Genomic DNA, 15,383 nt, shown 5'->3' on the forward strand with positions numbered 1-15,383 from the left:
CCAGGGAAGGAACTTGGTACCTTATCTATGCAAATGCTCTTCCCAGAGCGGCCCCATCCCCTAAGGGGAATATCTTAGTGCGCAGACATGTAGTCTCCCATTCAAATGCAAACCAGGGCAGACCCTGCTTAGCAAAGGGGGCCATTCATGCTTGCTACCACAAGACCCGCTCTCCTCCCCTATAAATAAAGTTCTCATGTGGCCACCCATCCAGGCACTGGCCAGACTTAGACCTGCATAGCGTCACAAAGATGGCTGTATCGTATTCCCTTCAATCATGCCCAATAAATTGTAGCTGGGGGTGTTGGGAGTTGTATTTCGGCAACATCTGGAGGACCATAGCCTGGGAACCTCTGTCCTGTTGTTGCTTTCTGCCACTCTGGTCCACAGCGATCTGAGGTAGCTTCTGTTCCTCAAATGTTTGATCCCTAATGCTTCAAAAGTAAATCAATCAGGACTGAAAGCTGGATCATCTTGAGAGGCAGGATGCCTCTCAATGCCAGTTGCAGGGGAGCAAGAGCAGGAGAGAGGGCATGCCCTCACCTCTTGCCTGTGGGCTCCCCAAAGGCATCTGGTGGGCCGCTGTGCGAAACAGGATGCTGGACTAGATCAGCCTTGGGCCTGATCCAGCAGGGCTGTGCTTACGTTCTTATGAAACATGTTCTAACTCAGGGTTTCTTAACCTTGGGCCCCCCAGATGTAGATGGACTACAACTCCAATCACCCCCTGCCACAATAGGTATGGCTGGGGATGATGGGAATTGTAGTCCATCTACATCTGGGGGCCCAAGGTTAAGAAACCCTGTTCTAACGGATCTCCTGCTAACAGGGCAAAGAGGCACCTTTTAAAAGTGGTGATGCTCTTGTATTTAGCAAGGGGAGAGCAACTGGCCCTCCCCATCCCCAGCACAGCCTCCCTGCCGTGGCTGCTGCTGGTGTCTCTCTTATGTTTCTTTTTTAGATGGGTGAGCCTTTCAGGGAGCCTTTTTTTAAATTTACTTATTTATCTTGATTTAGACCGTTTGGGGAACGTTGGTGGAAAAGCGGCATATAACTATTGGCCATCCGTATTCTTACCTTATCGGGCCTTGACCTGCACTCCCCGTAGCGATGACTCCATCGCAGGAGCTGCTTAGCACTGTCCTTGGGGTGCTTTCGGAAACAGCTGTGTTGGCTGAAGCAGGGGCTCTGCCTCTCGCCCGGCCTCCGGCCCGGCCCTTGTTGCTGCTCGAGCACAAAGAATCTGTGTCGCTCCAAAACAGGACTATTATTCACAGTCCATTTTCTGCCTCCCCGCCGCCCAGGCCAGCTGCTTTTTCTCCCACTGCAGTGAATGAGTGTTTGTCTCCGGCTTTGTCGGGCTTATGTCCGGAGCGAAAAAACTTCCACACTCCAGCAGAGGAGCCAGGCTCACGACTAAAATCCTCGTGCATCTCACAGTGGGTTCAGTGGCAGCGGATTCCTTTCCAGTGAGCCTCAAATAGGACTAAGCGGACACAGTCGCCAACATGACGCGCAGCATTAGGGCTCCAGAATGCTGTTCTCCAGGGCTGCTGTTGACTCCAAACGCGTTCCGGACACTGTTCTGAAGCAGCAGGTGCAGAAGCAGCTTTTCCGCAGCACAACAGTGGGAAATAGCCGGAAATGCTGCTTAGGAACCTAGGAAGCTGCCATATACCGAGTCAGACCATTGGTCCATCACGTTCAGTATTGTCTACACAGGCCGGCAGCAGCTTCTCCAAGGTTGCAGGCAGGAGTCTCTCGCAGCCCTATCTTGGAGATGCCAGGGAAGGAATTAGGAACCTTGTGTATGCAAGGTTGCAGAACCCGGGCCACCAATTAAAAGGGCTGCCGGAGTCATCTTTGCGCGTGATGTCACATGCAAAGTGGGTGTGGCCAGCTCACTGGAGGACCCGCCCCACTCCTCTGTGGGCGTGGCCCAGTGTCCAGAGAATCCGTGCGAGCTCTTCGGGGCTCATTCCCAGCCAGGGTTTGCTGGCTGGCTGCATTTATTTTCCCGGAAATAAATGCACTCAGCCAGCAAACACTGGCTGGGAATGCAATCCAGAGGGCTAGGGGGGCCACGCCTCTTCGCATGTGATGTCATGTGTGGTGTCATGTGGTCTGGCCACACCCCCTTTGCATATGATGTCATGCGCACAGATGTCACTGGTGCGCTCACCGCCCGTGCGGTGGAACCTCGGAGAACTGCTACCAGTCAGAGCAGACAATACTGAGCTAGATGGACCAATGGTCTGACTCAGTACAAAGCAGCTTCCTGTGTTCCTATGTTGTATTCATTTCCTCTGCTATTGGCTACCCTGGACTGGCTTCTGAGCGATTAGCAATCTGAAAACTGTTCCCTTTTCCAAAGACTTAAAAACGTTTAATGCCACAGTGGATCTAGTTGCTTTTATTATAGGGCAGCTGCAGCTGAAATGCAAACATTCGGATCAAGATAGGTGGTTATGAGTGAGGGGAGGGGAGGAAAGGGGAAGAAACTATTGCAGTCCAGGACAGCTATGTGCACATTGACCTGAGTTTCAGAAAAAATGCCTCTTAACACTTCCCCAAGAAGCAAAACGGGGGGAGGGAGGAGAAATGACTTTTTATTGACAGGAAATGGGGCGTGTCCTTTTGTAAACAGTGATAATTGGAGTATGTGTTATTGTTTTCCCAGAGATGTTGAGGTTTATTTTGCTAATGTTGGCTAATTTTGTTTGTAAATGTTCCCTATTCTTCTGCAGCAAACTTCGACATCAAGCCCAGAGTGAAAGATTTGGCTACAAAGAGGTAATAGTGGCTGGTTTTTTAAAATATTTGACGTGCTGCTTTCTGAGATCTGGTGGCTAGTTTGAATGAGTGTGGGAAAGAAGAGAGAAGCTTCCCCCGGGCTGGTTCTCAGAGGTGCGCCTAGGTAATTTTGGAGCCTGGACCTAGAGGCCTTTAAACACCCCCTCCTCCCCCACTAGCTGGAGCTTACCTACCCACTGCTGCAAGTTAAGCATCATATAGTTGCTCTATAGACAGACAGACACACACACACACACACAGAGTGTTTTTAACCCATGGGTTCCTGAGGGCACAAACAGCAACTGAACTCACAAGTATGTAAGCATCTAAAACAGGTCTATTTTTGCAAATATGCATTAGCAGAAACATTTCCACACATCACTTAAAATATTCCCATCCCACAGATTTCTTTCCCCACTCTGTCTGTAAAGCACCCGGCCCAGGTCACAATCTCACTCGGCCGCCTGGCTCAGTGCAGGCCAGCGGCAACCACACCACCCACCACACCAGCCAGGACAGACGAATGAGGATTTGGAGGCCAGCACAGCGGGGAAATGCGTGACTAACAAGTAGAAGGTTGCCGGTTCGAATCCCTGCTGGTACTATATCAAGCAGCAGAGACATAGGAAGATGTTGAAAGGCATCATCTCATACTGCGCAGGAGGAGGCAATGGTAAACCCCTCCTGCATTCTACCAAAGAAAACCACAGGCTCTGTGGGCGCCAGGAGTCAAACTTGACTTGATGGCACACTTTACCTTACATTGGGGGGGTGGAGGCCCTGGACTTTGGCCCCAAAGTCCAGGGGTAAGAGCGCCACTGCTGCTTCTGCACCATAGTGGAAGTGCAGGAATCGTCTGTGGCTGCACATCACTCACTTGACCCTCTGTGCCCATTATGCTGCTCACGCTAGTTCCTAGGACCCCTGCTATCAAAGAAGCCACTTTTAAAGTGGTGCTTCTTTTATATTTAGCAGAGGGAGAGCAACTGGCCTTCTCCAACCCCAGCACAGCATCCTTCCAGAGCAAGGTAGGCAATGTAAAAAATAAAAAATTAAAAAACAAGAACAAAACTCCAATCTTCCCCACCTACAATAAATTGAAAAATAACGTGGGGGGAAAGTGCTTCCTTCTTTCAGTCCTAAACGTCCTGGCCATTAGTTGAATGGGATGACCCATGACCCAGTTCTCGTGTTGTGGGAGAGGGAGAAAAATGTCTCTCTATCCACTCTCTCCAGACCATGCATAATTTTGTAGATCAATGAATGAATGAATGTATTATTACAGTCCGTGACCAGCAATCAAAAAATAAAATGGAAAATAAAAGTAAAGTAAAATAAAATCAAAAACAGGACCGGGAATAGTGTATCAAAAGATATACATACGGAGGTCTCAGTTACAATTCATCAACTGCTCCTGTCTCAGTTTGCAGGCTGCGGCACAGAATCTTGCTACCCCAGCTGAAATTGCTGTATACTGGTCTGCCAGAAGGAAGCAAGTATAATACTCTTCTGATCACCCTGGCGTGTTTTTTAAAAGTGGTTCAAGCCAGGCAATGCAAATATCCCTATAATATAAACAGTATAAAAGCACATGTGAGATGGACTCGATATTGCCCGAACCACATGGACATAGCCAGTTCCTGAGCGGTATTCTCTTAAATCTCTCATCCAAAATGGCAAAAGGCAGGGCATTAAACCACACCAGCGAGAATGCTCTCCTCTGATTTAGAGTGGTCAAATTTGTAAAGTACGCCGCTGGACGTGGGTAGTATGAGAAACCACCCAGAATACGAAAGGTAACAAGACTTAAATCAGATTTATTTATTTATTTGTTATTTATTTGATTTTTATACCGCCCTTCCAAAATGGCTCAGGGCGGTTTACAATTAAAACCAACCATTAAAACAGTAAAGAGCTAAAACTAAAATTAAAAACAATATAACAACAGTTAACAATTTAAAAGCATTTTAAAACAACAATTAAACAATCGCAGTAATTAGAAACCTTGAAACCGGGTTAAAATATTAAAACCGATTTTAAAACCCTGCAAAGCCAGGCCAAACAAATACATTTTAAGAGCTCTCCTGAAGGCTAGTAGAGAATTCAAATTACGGAATGCTTCTCCGTATCCACAGTACGTTGTTTAACCATTTCTTTGGCGGTGTTGTTGATCTCGATTATGTCTCCCCTTAGTCACCTTTTCCCCCTGAAACTAAAAAGCCCCAGGTGTTGTAGCCTTGCCTCATAAGGAAGATGCTCCAAGCCCCTGATCATCTTGGCTGCCCTCTTCTGCACCTTTTCCAGTTCTGTCATGTCCCTTTTGAGATATGGTGACCAGTACACAGTACTCCAAATGTGGCTGCATTGTAGATTTATATAAGGGCCTTAGGATATTAGCAGTTTCATTTTCAATCATTGCAGTGATGGTTATAAAGGAAGCCTACTTCTCTGCCAGTTGTATCCACTCCCTGCAGGCCAGCTTGTGCTAATGCAGCCTAGTATTGTGTTTGCTCTTTTAGCTGCTTCATTACACTGCTGCCTCACATTCAACTTATGACCCACTCGGACACCTAGATCCTTTTCACGTGTAGATCTGCCAAGTCATCCAAGTCCATCCATACTTGTGTGTTTGTTTTAGCGTACCTAAACCTCCCCATACAGAAAGTGCATCTCTGCGTTTTTGTTTGGTTTCTGTTTAAAGTTCTGCAGCTGCCACCATCTGTCTGCACGTTGGTCAGGAAGATCAAAATACCCCCCCCCCTGCTTATTCAGTCCCGGCCTCTGATTTCTAATCTGCTTCTCTTCTTTCTTCCTCCCAGGTGGTTTTGAAAGGTGATGTCAAGAAGCTAAACTTACATGGGGTGAGTATGAAATCCACTTGGATGAACAGACCTGGCTGGCTTCTACCCAATATTCTGAAAGCAGGGTTTACTTTTTGCTTAGTCTTTCTGGAACACAGCGGTGTAGAATCCAAGGCAAAGAATTGTGGTATGCAAGGACCAGTGAAGTGGAATCAGAAATATTAGTAGTTTAGTAGAAATATCAGTAGTAGAAATATTAGTAGAAATATTAGTAGTTTATTAGAAATGTTATTAGTAGTAGATATCATGTACAGAGCAGCCACCTAATGACGCAGCGGGGAAATGACTTGATTAGCAAGCCAGAGGTTGCCGGTTCGAATCCCCGCTGGTATGTTTCCCAAATTATGGGAAGGCTTTGTCATATAATTGGCAGCAGCAGAAATAGAAGTACACGTCACTGGAATGGGAAAATAGGGATATGTTGGTAGGTATGCACTTATACAAGCCAAAGTAACATCTAAGGTGAAAAGCTAAGAGGGCTATCAAAAGATAAGCCAGGCACCCCTGAGAGCACTGGAACATAGGAAGCTGCCCTATACTGAGTCAGACCACTGGTCCATCTAGCTCAGTATTGTCTAGACCAGGGATTATCAACGTTGGGTCTCCAGATGTTATTGGACTTCAACTCCCATAATCCCCAGCCCCAGTGGCCTTTGGTTGGGGATTATGGGAGTTAAAGTTCAATAACATCTGGGGACCCAACGTTGAGAATCCCTGGTCTAGACAGACTGGCAGCGGCTTCTCCAAGGTTGCAGGCAGGAGTCTCTCTCAGCCCTATCCTGGAGATGGCAGGAAGGGAACTTGGAACCTAGATGCTCTTCCCAGAGCAGCTCCATCCCATATCTGACAGTGCTTACACTTCTAGTCTCCCTTTTCATATGCAACCAGGGCAGACCCTGCTTAGCTAACGGGACAAGTCATGCTTGCTACCACAAGACCAGCTCCCTGCCCAAAGCATTCTACAACGTGATGGGGGCTTCTGGGACACACCTTCCATTCACACAGTGATCCTTGTGCCTCCAGGAGATGAGAGATCTTGAGGCAGCCCTGTCCCCCATCCACACAGCACATGTGGATAACTGCAAGGCCAGCAATCACTGTGCTGGTGTGGGGAAATGATGCTCACTGTTGACCACAACATCACTACCGAGCATCAAGCACATACTGCGACATGCTCACAGCCACATCCTCTGTTCCCCATGAGATGGCAACCGACATTTGCAAGTTTGTCAAGCATTACCCCATCCCATGGAGCTCCCACACATCCACTCTGTGAGTGAATAGGAAATGAGAGGGCCGGAAGCAACCTCAGAGCTGCTGAACGTAGCCTGAGCTGCAAGGTGCAGGAGTATGCCTGCCTCGGCCCCAGCTGAACGCTTCACAGCTCTTTCGACAACCCACACTCCCAGTGTTCCAGGTTGCTCTCTGAGCCCTTTCTCACGATCACGTGAGCTGGCGGGCGGCAGGGAAGCAAAGCCCTGATAACAGAGCAGAGAGGCACCTTTCAAAGTGGTGATTCTCTTATATTTAGCAGGGGGAGAGCAACTGGCCCTCTCCATCCCCAACACAGCATCCCTCCAGTGGCTGTTGTTGGTGTCTGCTTTATGGTTCTTTTTCGATTGTGAGCCATTTGGGACAAGGAATCATCTCTTTTTTTTCTATGATTGTTTTCCCCCCTAAAAAATATTTTATAAAATAAAATTTTAGATAACATACTATATTTAATTTTCCCCCTAAAAAAATTAGATTTTAAAAATCTTTAAAAATAAAAAATAAAAAAAAAGCTTTGCAAACCTTTGTTGAAAAGTGGTATATAAATAGTAGTAATGGTGGCGGCAACTGCAAAAGCCTGCCTTCCCTGCAGACAATCTCCGAAGAATGTCTGGGCATGCAGATTGTGTGCCCAGACAGTCCACCACTTCCCCAGGCAGCACGGAGGCCAGGATGCATCGTCCCGGCCCCTGGAGATCCCACAATGCACTGCAGGAGTGTGCAGTGCATTGTGGAGATCTCCCCAGTGACAGGTGGGCACCCGTCAGTGCTTCAGCGCCGGCCGAAAGCAGCCGGTGCTGACACACAGTCAGGTCAACGGGGTTAAGAAATGCTCGCTCCCTTTACCTTGTTTAAGAGGCGGGCCCCCTAGACGGGATTGCAGCCGAGGCACCGCAAGGAGCCGGTCGGCTTCCACCAGTTCCCACGGGCAGTCAAGAAGATAGGAACATAGGAAACTGCCATATACTGAGTCAGACCATTGGTCTATCTAGCTCAATATTGTCTTCACGGACTGGCAGCGGCTTCTCCAAGGTTGCAGGCAGGAGTCTCTCTCAGCCCTATCTTGGAGATGCTGCCAGGGAGGGAACTTGGAACCTTCTGCTCTTCCCAGAGCGGCTTCATCCCCTGAGGGGAATATCTTGCAGTGCTCACGCATCAAGTCTCCCATTCATATGCAACCAGGGCAGACCCTGCTTAGCTATGGGGACAAGTCATGCTTGCTACCACAAGACCAGCTCTCCTCGCCACAGCTCTCCTCGCTCCAAGCCCACTGCCCTAGCCCGGTCTTGGCTGCTCGTGAGAACAGCCCCACTGTGAATGGGCTCTGGAGAAGCTTGGAGAAGCCGCTGCCAGTCTGTGAAGACAAAACTGAGCTAGCTAGATCAATGGTCTGACGATATGGCAGCTTCCTATGTTCTTATCAGCTGCAGTGTCATCCTTGGCTGACATCTCCGTAGACAGCAATGAAGTAGTGCTTTAGAGCAGGCCTTGACAAATGTTCTTTAGAGCTGAGAGCCGGCCTAAGGATTTGGGAGCCAGATAGTGGGCAAAAAATCACTAGACAGTGATAGACATTGTGGAGGGGGAATGGGCTTCTCTTTATCCCCTTTAGAAGCAGCATACTTTGTACAGGAAGAAGGCCAAATAAAGGGTTTAGTAAAGATCTCTACCTCTGAATATCCGAGGCTGTGCCATAGCTACCTGGTGCCTGGGATTTGTCAAGCCCTTGAGAGGAGAGCTGGTCTTGTGGTAGCAAGCATGACTTGTCCCCTTAGCTAAGCAGGGTCCACCCTGGTTGCATATGAATGGGAGACTTGATGTTTGAGCACTGGAAGATCTCCCCCTCAGGGGATGGAGCTGCTCTGGGAAGAGCATCTAGGTTCCAAGTTCCCTCCCTGGCAGCATCTCCAAGAAAGGGCTGAGAGAGATTTCTGCCCGCAACCTTGGAGAAGCCGCTGCCAGTCTGTGACGACGATACTCAGCTAGATAGACCAATCGTCTGCCTCAGTATAGGCAGCTTCCTATGTTCCTAGAGTAACTCCGGCTCAGTACTCTTTAGTCTGGATGTCAGCCTGTCTAATTTGTAAGCTGGAGTCTGGAGGAACCCATAAGGCCCTAGTCAGACACTGACCAATAAAGTGAGAGAGATACCATATAAGAAGATCTGCCCTGTTGCTTAGATGCCAAGGGCAAAGGATCCTTGACCAGAGCAAAGAGCCCAGTGGGTGTGGGCCCCATTTCGTAATGCAAAGAGGACCAATGACTGGGCAGTAGCAGAAGAGGATCCTGCCTTTGACACGGACGCTCTCATTCTGGGCACAAAGAGGGGGTACATCTTTCAGTGGGCGAGTATAGAGCCACCTTGTAACGTCTGCCTCCCTCTTCTCCCTTCTCCTCTCTCCCCACAGCAGACTTGTGCCGTCTGCCTGGAAGACTTTAAAGTGAAAGATGAGCTGGGAGTGTTGCCATGCCAACATGCCTTCCACAGAAAGTGAGTAGCTGCCAAGGGCGGCCCAAAGAGCGGCATTGTGTGCCCGGCTTGGCAAACGGCCCAGCGTTCCAGTCAACGCCCTCCATGCCTGTGGTGGGGAAAGGGAGGCAGGCAAAGGGCCAGATGTTGGCTTCGGAAGACCAGTTTTGCCCTAAGGTGACGGAGCGGGGAAGAGGAGAATAGGTCGAGGTCTGCAAAAGAAGAAGAAGAATTCCTGGCCCGTATAATCTGGCAGTCCTGTGTTCACCATGGAGTTTTCCCACCGATGCTGAGGCTAGGCCAGCATTTCCCAACTTGTTTCAGAAGTTCCCCAGTGAGCCACGCTGACTTTCCAAGGGGTCTCCAAAGAGGGGGAATTTCAAATTCCCGACTTTTGGAAGCAACTCGCCCCAGAAGAGCCAGTGTGGTGTAGTGGTTAGAGTGCTGGACTAGGACCGGGAAGACCCAGGTTCAAATCCCCATCCAGCCATGAAACGAGCTGGGTGACTCTGGGCCAGTCACTTCTCTCTCAGCCTAACCTACTTCACAGGGTTGGTGTGAGTAAATAAATAAATAAATAAAGCACTGGGAGGCAGCCGTCCTTCTCGGTGCATAAGGGGAGCAAGTTGCCTCTAAAAGTGGGGAATTTAAACTTCCCTCTTTTGTGGGCAGCTTGGCCCATAATGCACCAGGAGGAACCCATCCCTCCTGGAACATAGCAGACAACAATCGCAAAAAAAAAAAAAGTTTGTGTGTTGGCAGGGGAAAGGGTTGTGTGCTTGTGCTGGCAGGCGGAGGCACATGCTTCATGTAGAATCCAAGGGAAAGAGTTGTGGTCTGCAAGGACAAGGCAGTGGAGTGGAATCAGGAATATTAATAGTTTAATGAAATAGATATTGTGTACAGAGAGGCAAGTGCAGACTGCTTTAAAAGTGCTTTTCAGTGCTTTTCAGTACTCTTGCTGCTGGCTGTTTGTTAGCCCCACCTTTACTCCAGGACTGGAAGACAACTAAAGCCCCATTCAAAAGCTGGCCTGGATCAAGGAATGGATTCACCAAATACACCACCAGTCCCCCCCCCCCTTTTTAAAGTGTGGCCTAGACAGTGGAGCAGCAGGGAAATGCTTGACTAACAAGCAGAAGGTTGCCGGTTTGAATCCCTGCTGGTAATATATCAGGCAGCAGCAATATAAGAAGATGCTGAAAGGCATCATCTCATACTGCGTAGGAGATGGCAATGGTAAACTCCTTTTGTATTCTGCCAAAGAAAACCACAGCGCTCTGTTGGCGCCAGGAGTCGAAATCAACTCGACAGCACACTTTACCTTTTACCTAAACAAAAAGGGTTGGGAAGAACACTTGAGTTCGGCCACCAGCATCAACTGCTGCCTCCTAGGATTAAGATTCTGTCGCTGATGCACACACTCGCTAGCATTTCCTAGATAAAATCAGGACACTGAGAGAAGGGAAGGGGTGGGGAAGGCGAGGCAAGGGGAGAGCAATCTTCAGCTGCCATCTGCCACTTCCCCTCCGCCTCGGCCGGCTTCTCTGCCCCTCCTTCTGACTGTGGTTGCAGTAGTGTGGGGGAACGGAAGAAGCAGGAAGCAGATCTCCCAACAGTCACTGGGCCACTTCAGGTCAGGTCTGGTCTGCATATTTCTGAGCGCACGTGGCAGGCCAGCGGACTTGAAAGCAGGGGACACAGTTGCCCGCTCTTGTGCAGGTTGTGCCAGGCTGCGTTTGAAAAACCGGCACCCCTCTACTGAGTGCAGAGACAAAGCAATCCGTATTGACCCAGGTGAAATCCGATGCTCTTAGAGAATAACGTCTTTGTGCAATGAGGTGTAGAAGCATCCTCTCGGAGATAGTGGCAGAAAATCTTTGTGGCCCAAAGCTAATCCCAGATAGTTCATTTGGCTGAGTCATGGATTCAGACCATGAGATTTGGGGATCAGTTCCTGCAACCCCTAACAGCATGTCGCTTCATTGGCAACATGAGCCCTCTGGTGAGGAGATCTGTGTGATGCTGGGTGTCCAAGGAGATCCATAGGTGCCTGCCAATAACTCTTTCTCTCTGCCTATCTCCTGCCTCTTGTGTTCTCTCTCTTGGCTACAGATGCCTTGTGAAGTGGCTGGAAGTCCGGTGTGTCTGCCCAATGTGCAACAAGCCCATTTCAGGCCCTACAGAGCCTCACCAGAGCATTGGCATACTCTTAGACGAGCTGGTGTGACATCCACCCCCAGCTGCATCCTCCGCACGGAGCCTCGAGTGACGTGCTCTGTTGCCCAGGGGCTCTTCTGCACTTCGGTCTGCACCCCAACCAGAGACACTTCCCGCCAGGTACTGTCTTATCCTCCTAGGAGGAGGTCAAAGAGGACCACACCGTGTGCCAAGATGGAAAGCAAGCTGGCCTTGCCGTCCGTCTCCAGCCTGGAGACCATTTCCAGGGGAAAGGAAATAACAGAGCAGACCAGAAACACACTGCAATTCTCTGGAGCATGAAGAGCTGGGGAGTGGATGGTTGCACCTTCCTACCCCAACCCATGTGGACAGCACGGGTCTCCAGCACCAGACTTCTGCAACTGGACCTTTTGGGCAAAAGCGATGCTGGCCATGAGATCAGAGTCTTCCCTCCACCAAAAAATTCCTGGTTGCAGCATCTCCGCCTCCTGATTTACCAGGTCTAATAAGCCCCCTTTTTATAGACAGGTGCCCCCTTTTCAGCCACTTGATCCCTCCTTGCAGGGGGGGGGTCCCTTTTATGATTGAAAACAAGAACTTGAGCGTGGTTGCTGCCTGGTTCGGAAAAATCGCCACGAAAAAAATCTGCTCATATCCGTCTCTGCAAAGCTTGCGGCCGTCGTTTACATAAGGCATCGGCAGGAAGCCGTCAGCATGTTGCAGGAGGTTTCCTCCCATCGAGCACAAGCTGGTTAGGAGAACAGCAAGGAGGCCAGCCTTGCTGCGCTTGGATTGTGGGATTAGAGGACAGGGCAACACCTTGGCTCTTGGCATTCCTTCTTGGCAGCTAGTGAGGAAGGGGAAGATGATACAAGGATGATGGACTTGGACTCTTTGGAATGGGAAGACGAGTGGGATGTATTCTCTTAAGTGGCCTTTTGAACCTATTCCTCCTATTCCATCCTTGTACACAAAAATAAACCTCCTTTCTCTGAAACCTGCTTTATTTCATTTCTAAAATGAGTTGCAGAACTGATGCATGCAATGTAAGATCAAGATGGAACCATGTAAGAGGTAAAGAAAAAGGTAAAGTGTGGCATCGAGTCGGTGTCGGCTCCTGGCGCCCACAGAGCCCTGTGGTTGTCTTTGGTAGAATACAGGAGGGGTTTGCCATTGCCTCCTCCCGTGCAGTGTGAGATGATGCCTTTCAGCATCTTCCGATATTGCTGCTGCCCGATATAGGAGTTTCCCATTGTCTGGGAAACATACCAGCGGGGATTTGAACTGGCAACCTCTGGCTTGCTAATCAAGTTGTTTCCCCGCTGTGCCATTAGGTGGCCTGAGAACACATTGCCAAATACTACTCCCTAGACCCATGTAATCCTGTGAGTCAACATTTCCAGATTTGGATCCCTTCCTGAGGCTGCTGCATCCGTTTTGTGAACTCCAGTTCTGCTTAAGCCTTGACTTTTTAATAAAGGTAAACCACGTGAGAGAGCTCTACAGGAATTCACACAATTGTATCTTCTACCCTTCATGGGCCTCTGTTAGCACACAGGAGCTGTTAGCACCCTCTCCCAAAGGGTGCTGTTCTACTGCCAGAGTTGTTCTACTGCTCTCTAGGACAGGGGCGGGCAAACGTGATCCTCCCATCAGCTGAGCTCCAGAGAGCATCTAGACCCCTTTCAAACTGGTTTTTAGGCAGGCTATGGGGTCAAGACAGCCTTGGTTGGCCTGATGGGTTGGCCTGATGACCTCCAATGGGGAATTGACAGAAGGAGTGTGACTCTGTTGGTCCGTTTGGATCTCTCAGTGGCTTTCTATACTATTGACCGCACAGTGGGGAAATGACTTGACTATCAAGCCAGAAGTGGCCCACTGGTATGTTTCCCAGACTATGGGAAACACCTATATCAGGCAGCAGCGATTTAGGAAGATGCTGGGAATGAATGAATGAATGAATGAATGAATGAATGAATGAAACGCATCATCTCATACTGCGTGGGAGGAAGGCAATGGTAAACCCACCTTGTATTCTACCAAAGACAACCACAGGGCTCTGTGGTCACCAGGAGTCGACACTGACTCAATGGCACACTTTACCTTACCTTTTACCCTTCTGGACCATCTGAGGGGATTGGGATTGGGAGGCACTGCTTTGTAGTGGTTCTGCTCCTACCTCTCAGGGAGATTTCAGACAGTGTCACTTGGAGACTGTTCTTCAAAACATTAACTTTTATACAACATCCCCCGGGGCTCCATACTGTCTCCAATGCTTTTTAACATCTACATGAAGCCGCTGGGAGAGATGATGTAGCAGATTATAGCCTTTGTCTCAGAGCAAGCCTGCATGAAGGGAAGGAAAATGCTGAATCATCCCCGATGAGCTTTCTTGCAAAACTACTCCTAAAACTGTTCTCTCTTTTTTGGTAGGCTCAAAAATGCCTCTCTATCACAGAGCTTGACCCTCCCTGGGCTTGGGGTGGAAATCCTAGGGGAAACGCTCTTCCTTTTGCTATTTGAAAAATACAAACAAAAAAACCCCTTCCTACACATGGGAAGAAAACTGATAGTCGTCGATGGATTGAGGCATTTTTGCACCAAACACCCCTTTCCAACCCTCAACCCCTTTTCTGAGTTAAAAACCCACTCAGAGAGGCTTGTAAAATGCAAAGAATGCTGTGGGTGGGGGGAGTGCATTTTATTCAATTCCCTCAGACTGCTTCTGTCTGAGGCTTTCTCAGTTTTTAGTTACAGGTAAAAATACTCAGGTTACAATAATACTTCAAAAAGCACCCCACATAAAGATGGGGTGGCATGTTTTAAAAATTGAGTTTACCTAGCTGCAAGGAACAGGGATGTAGGGAAATACAAAAGTGCCTTTAAAAGCTTACAGAGTCTTTTGCAACACCCTGGCTGGATGGGCGAAAGCTAGTGTTTCTTAGTTTAGTTACATTACAGGTAACCAGTAATAGACCAGTATAATGATGCAGTGGGAAATGACTTGACTAGCAAGCCAGAAGTTGCCGGTTCGAATCCCTGCTGCTATGTTTCCCAGACTATGGGAAACACCTATATCAGGCAGCAGCGATATAGGAAAGATGCTGAAAAGCATCATCTCATACTGAGTGGGAGATGGCAATGGTAAACCCCTCCTATATTCTACCAAAGACAACCACAGGGCTCTGTGGTCACCAGGAGTCGACTCGACGGCACACTTTACCTTATCAGGGATATACAAAGTGCACACAAATGAAACAGAAAGTCTAACGCAAAATCTGACTAAACAAACTTTCCTTCAACTAAATTTCCTGAAGCCAAAGCCCAGGCTACCTTTGTCTTGAACTCATAAGAACATAATAACAGCCCTGCTGGATCAGTTCCAAGGCCCATCTAGTCCAGCATCCTGTTTCACACAGTGGCCCACCAAAACCCTAGTTGAGAATCAAGCTTCCTGCCCTCCTGGCTTTCCAGGACTTACAGAAACATTTTCCTGCAGCCAGACTTCAAGGCCACGTGTCCTCCTCTCTGCACTCCTAGCCTGCTTCTTTTAACAAAGAAACTCCTTCCTCCCAACTGTTCTCTAGGTCCCACCCACCTTGTGTGCTGGTTGGCTGATCACTGAAGTTCACCAGCCTGTCAGTCAGGACAGGGTTCACTTCTGGTTAATAAATAGATGAAATCCTCAGCCACATTTCATCCCTGGGATGAAATCCCCAGTAACCATGTACCCAGGCATGCAGAAGCCAAAACATGGCCCAGGGCAGGGAGAGGTAGATGTATACAACTGGCAATCCTGGTATTTG

General features: G+C 48.7%; 1 protein-coding gene across 4 annotated transcripts in view; it reads left to right on the forward strand.

Annotated features, from left to right (window-relative positions):
* The window catches only part of RNF122 (ring finger protein 122), a 28,950-nt gene extending 16,376 nt beyond the window's left edge, over positions 1-12,574 (forward strand). For 3 of the 4 annotated variants that reach the window (XM_053269020.1, XM_053269022.1, XM_053269023.1), the window contains exons 3-6: positions 2,748-2,793; positions 5,613-5,654; positions 9,335-9,417; positions 11,512-12,574. In XM_053269020.1, the coding sequence (XP_053124995.1) occupies positions 2,748-2,793; positions 5,613-5,654; positions 9,335-9,417; positions 11,512-11,626 (286 nt within the window). In that variant the 3' untranslated portion in view covers positions 11,627-12,574. The remainder of the gene's footprint in view (positions 1-2,747; positions 2,794-5,612; positions 5,655-9,334; positions 9,418-11,511) is intronic. The other variant, XM_053269021.1, reaches the window with a different exon arrangement.
* The last annotated feature ends 2,809 nt before the right edge of the window (positions 12,575-15,383 follow it).

Source organism: Hemicordylus capensis, chromosome 8, assembly GCF_027244095.1.
Source record: "Hemicordylus capensis ecotype Gifberg chromosome 8, rHemCap1.1.pri, whole genome shotgun sequence".
Taxonomy (NCBI): domain Eukaryota; kingdom Metazoa; phylum Chordata; class Lepidosauria; order Squamata; family Cordylidae; genus Hemicordylus; species Hemicordylus capensis.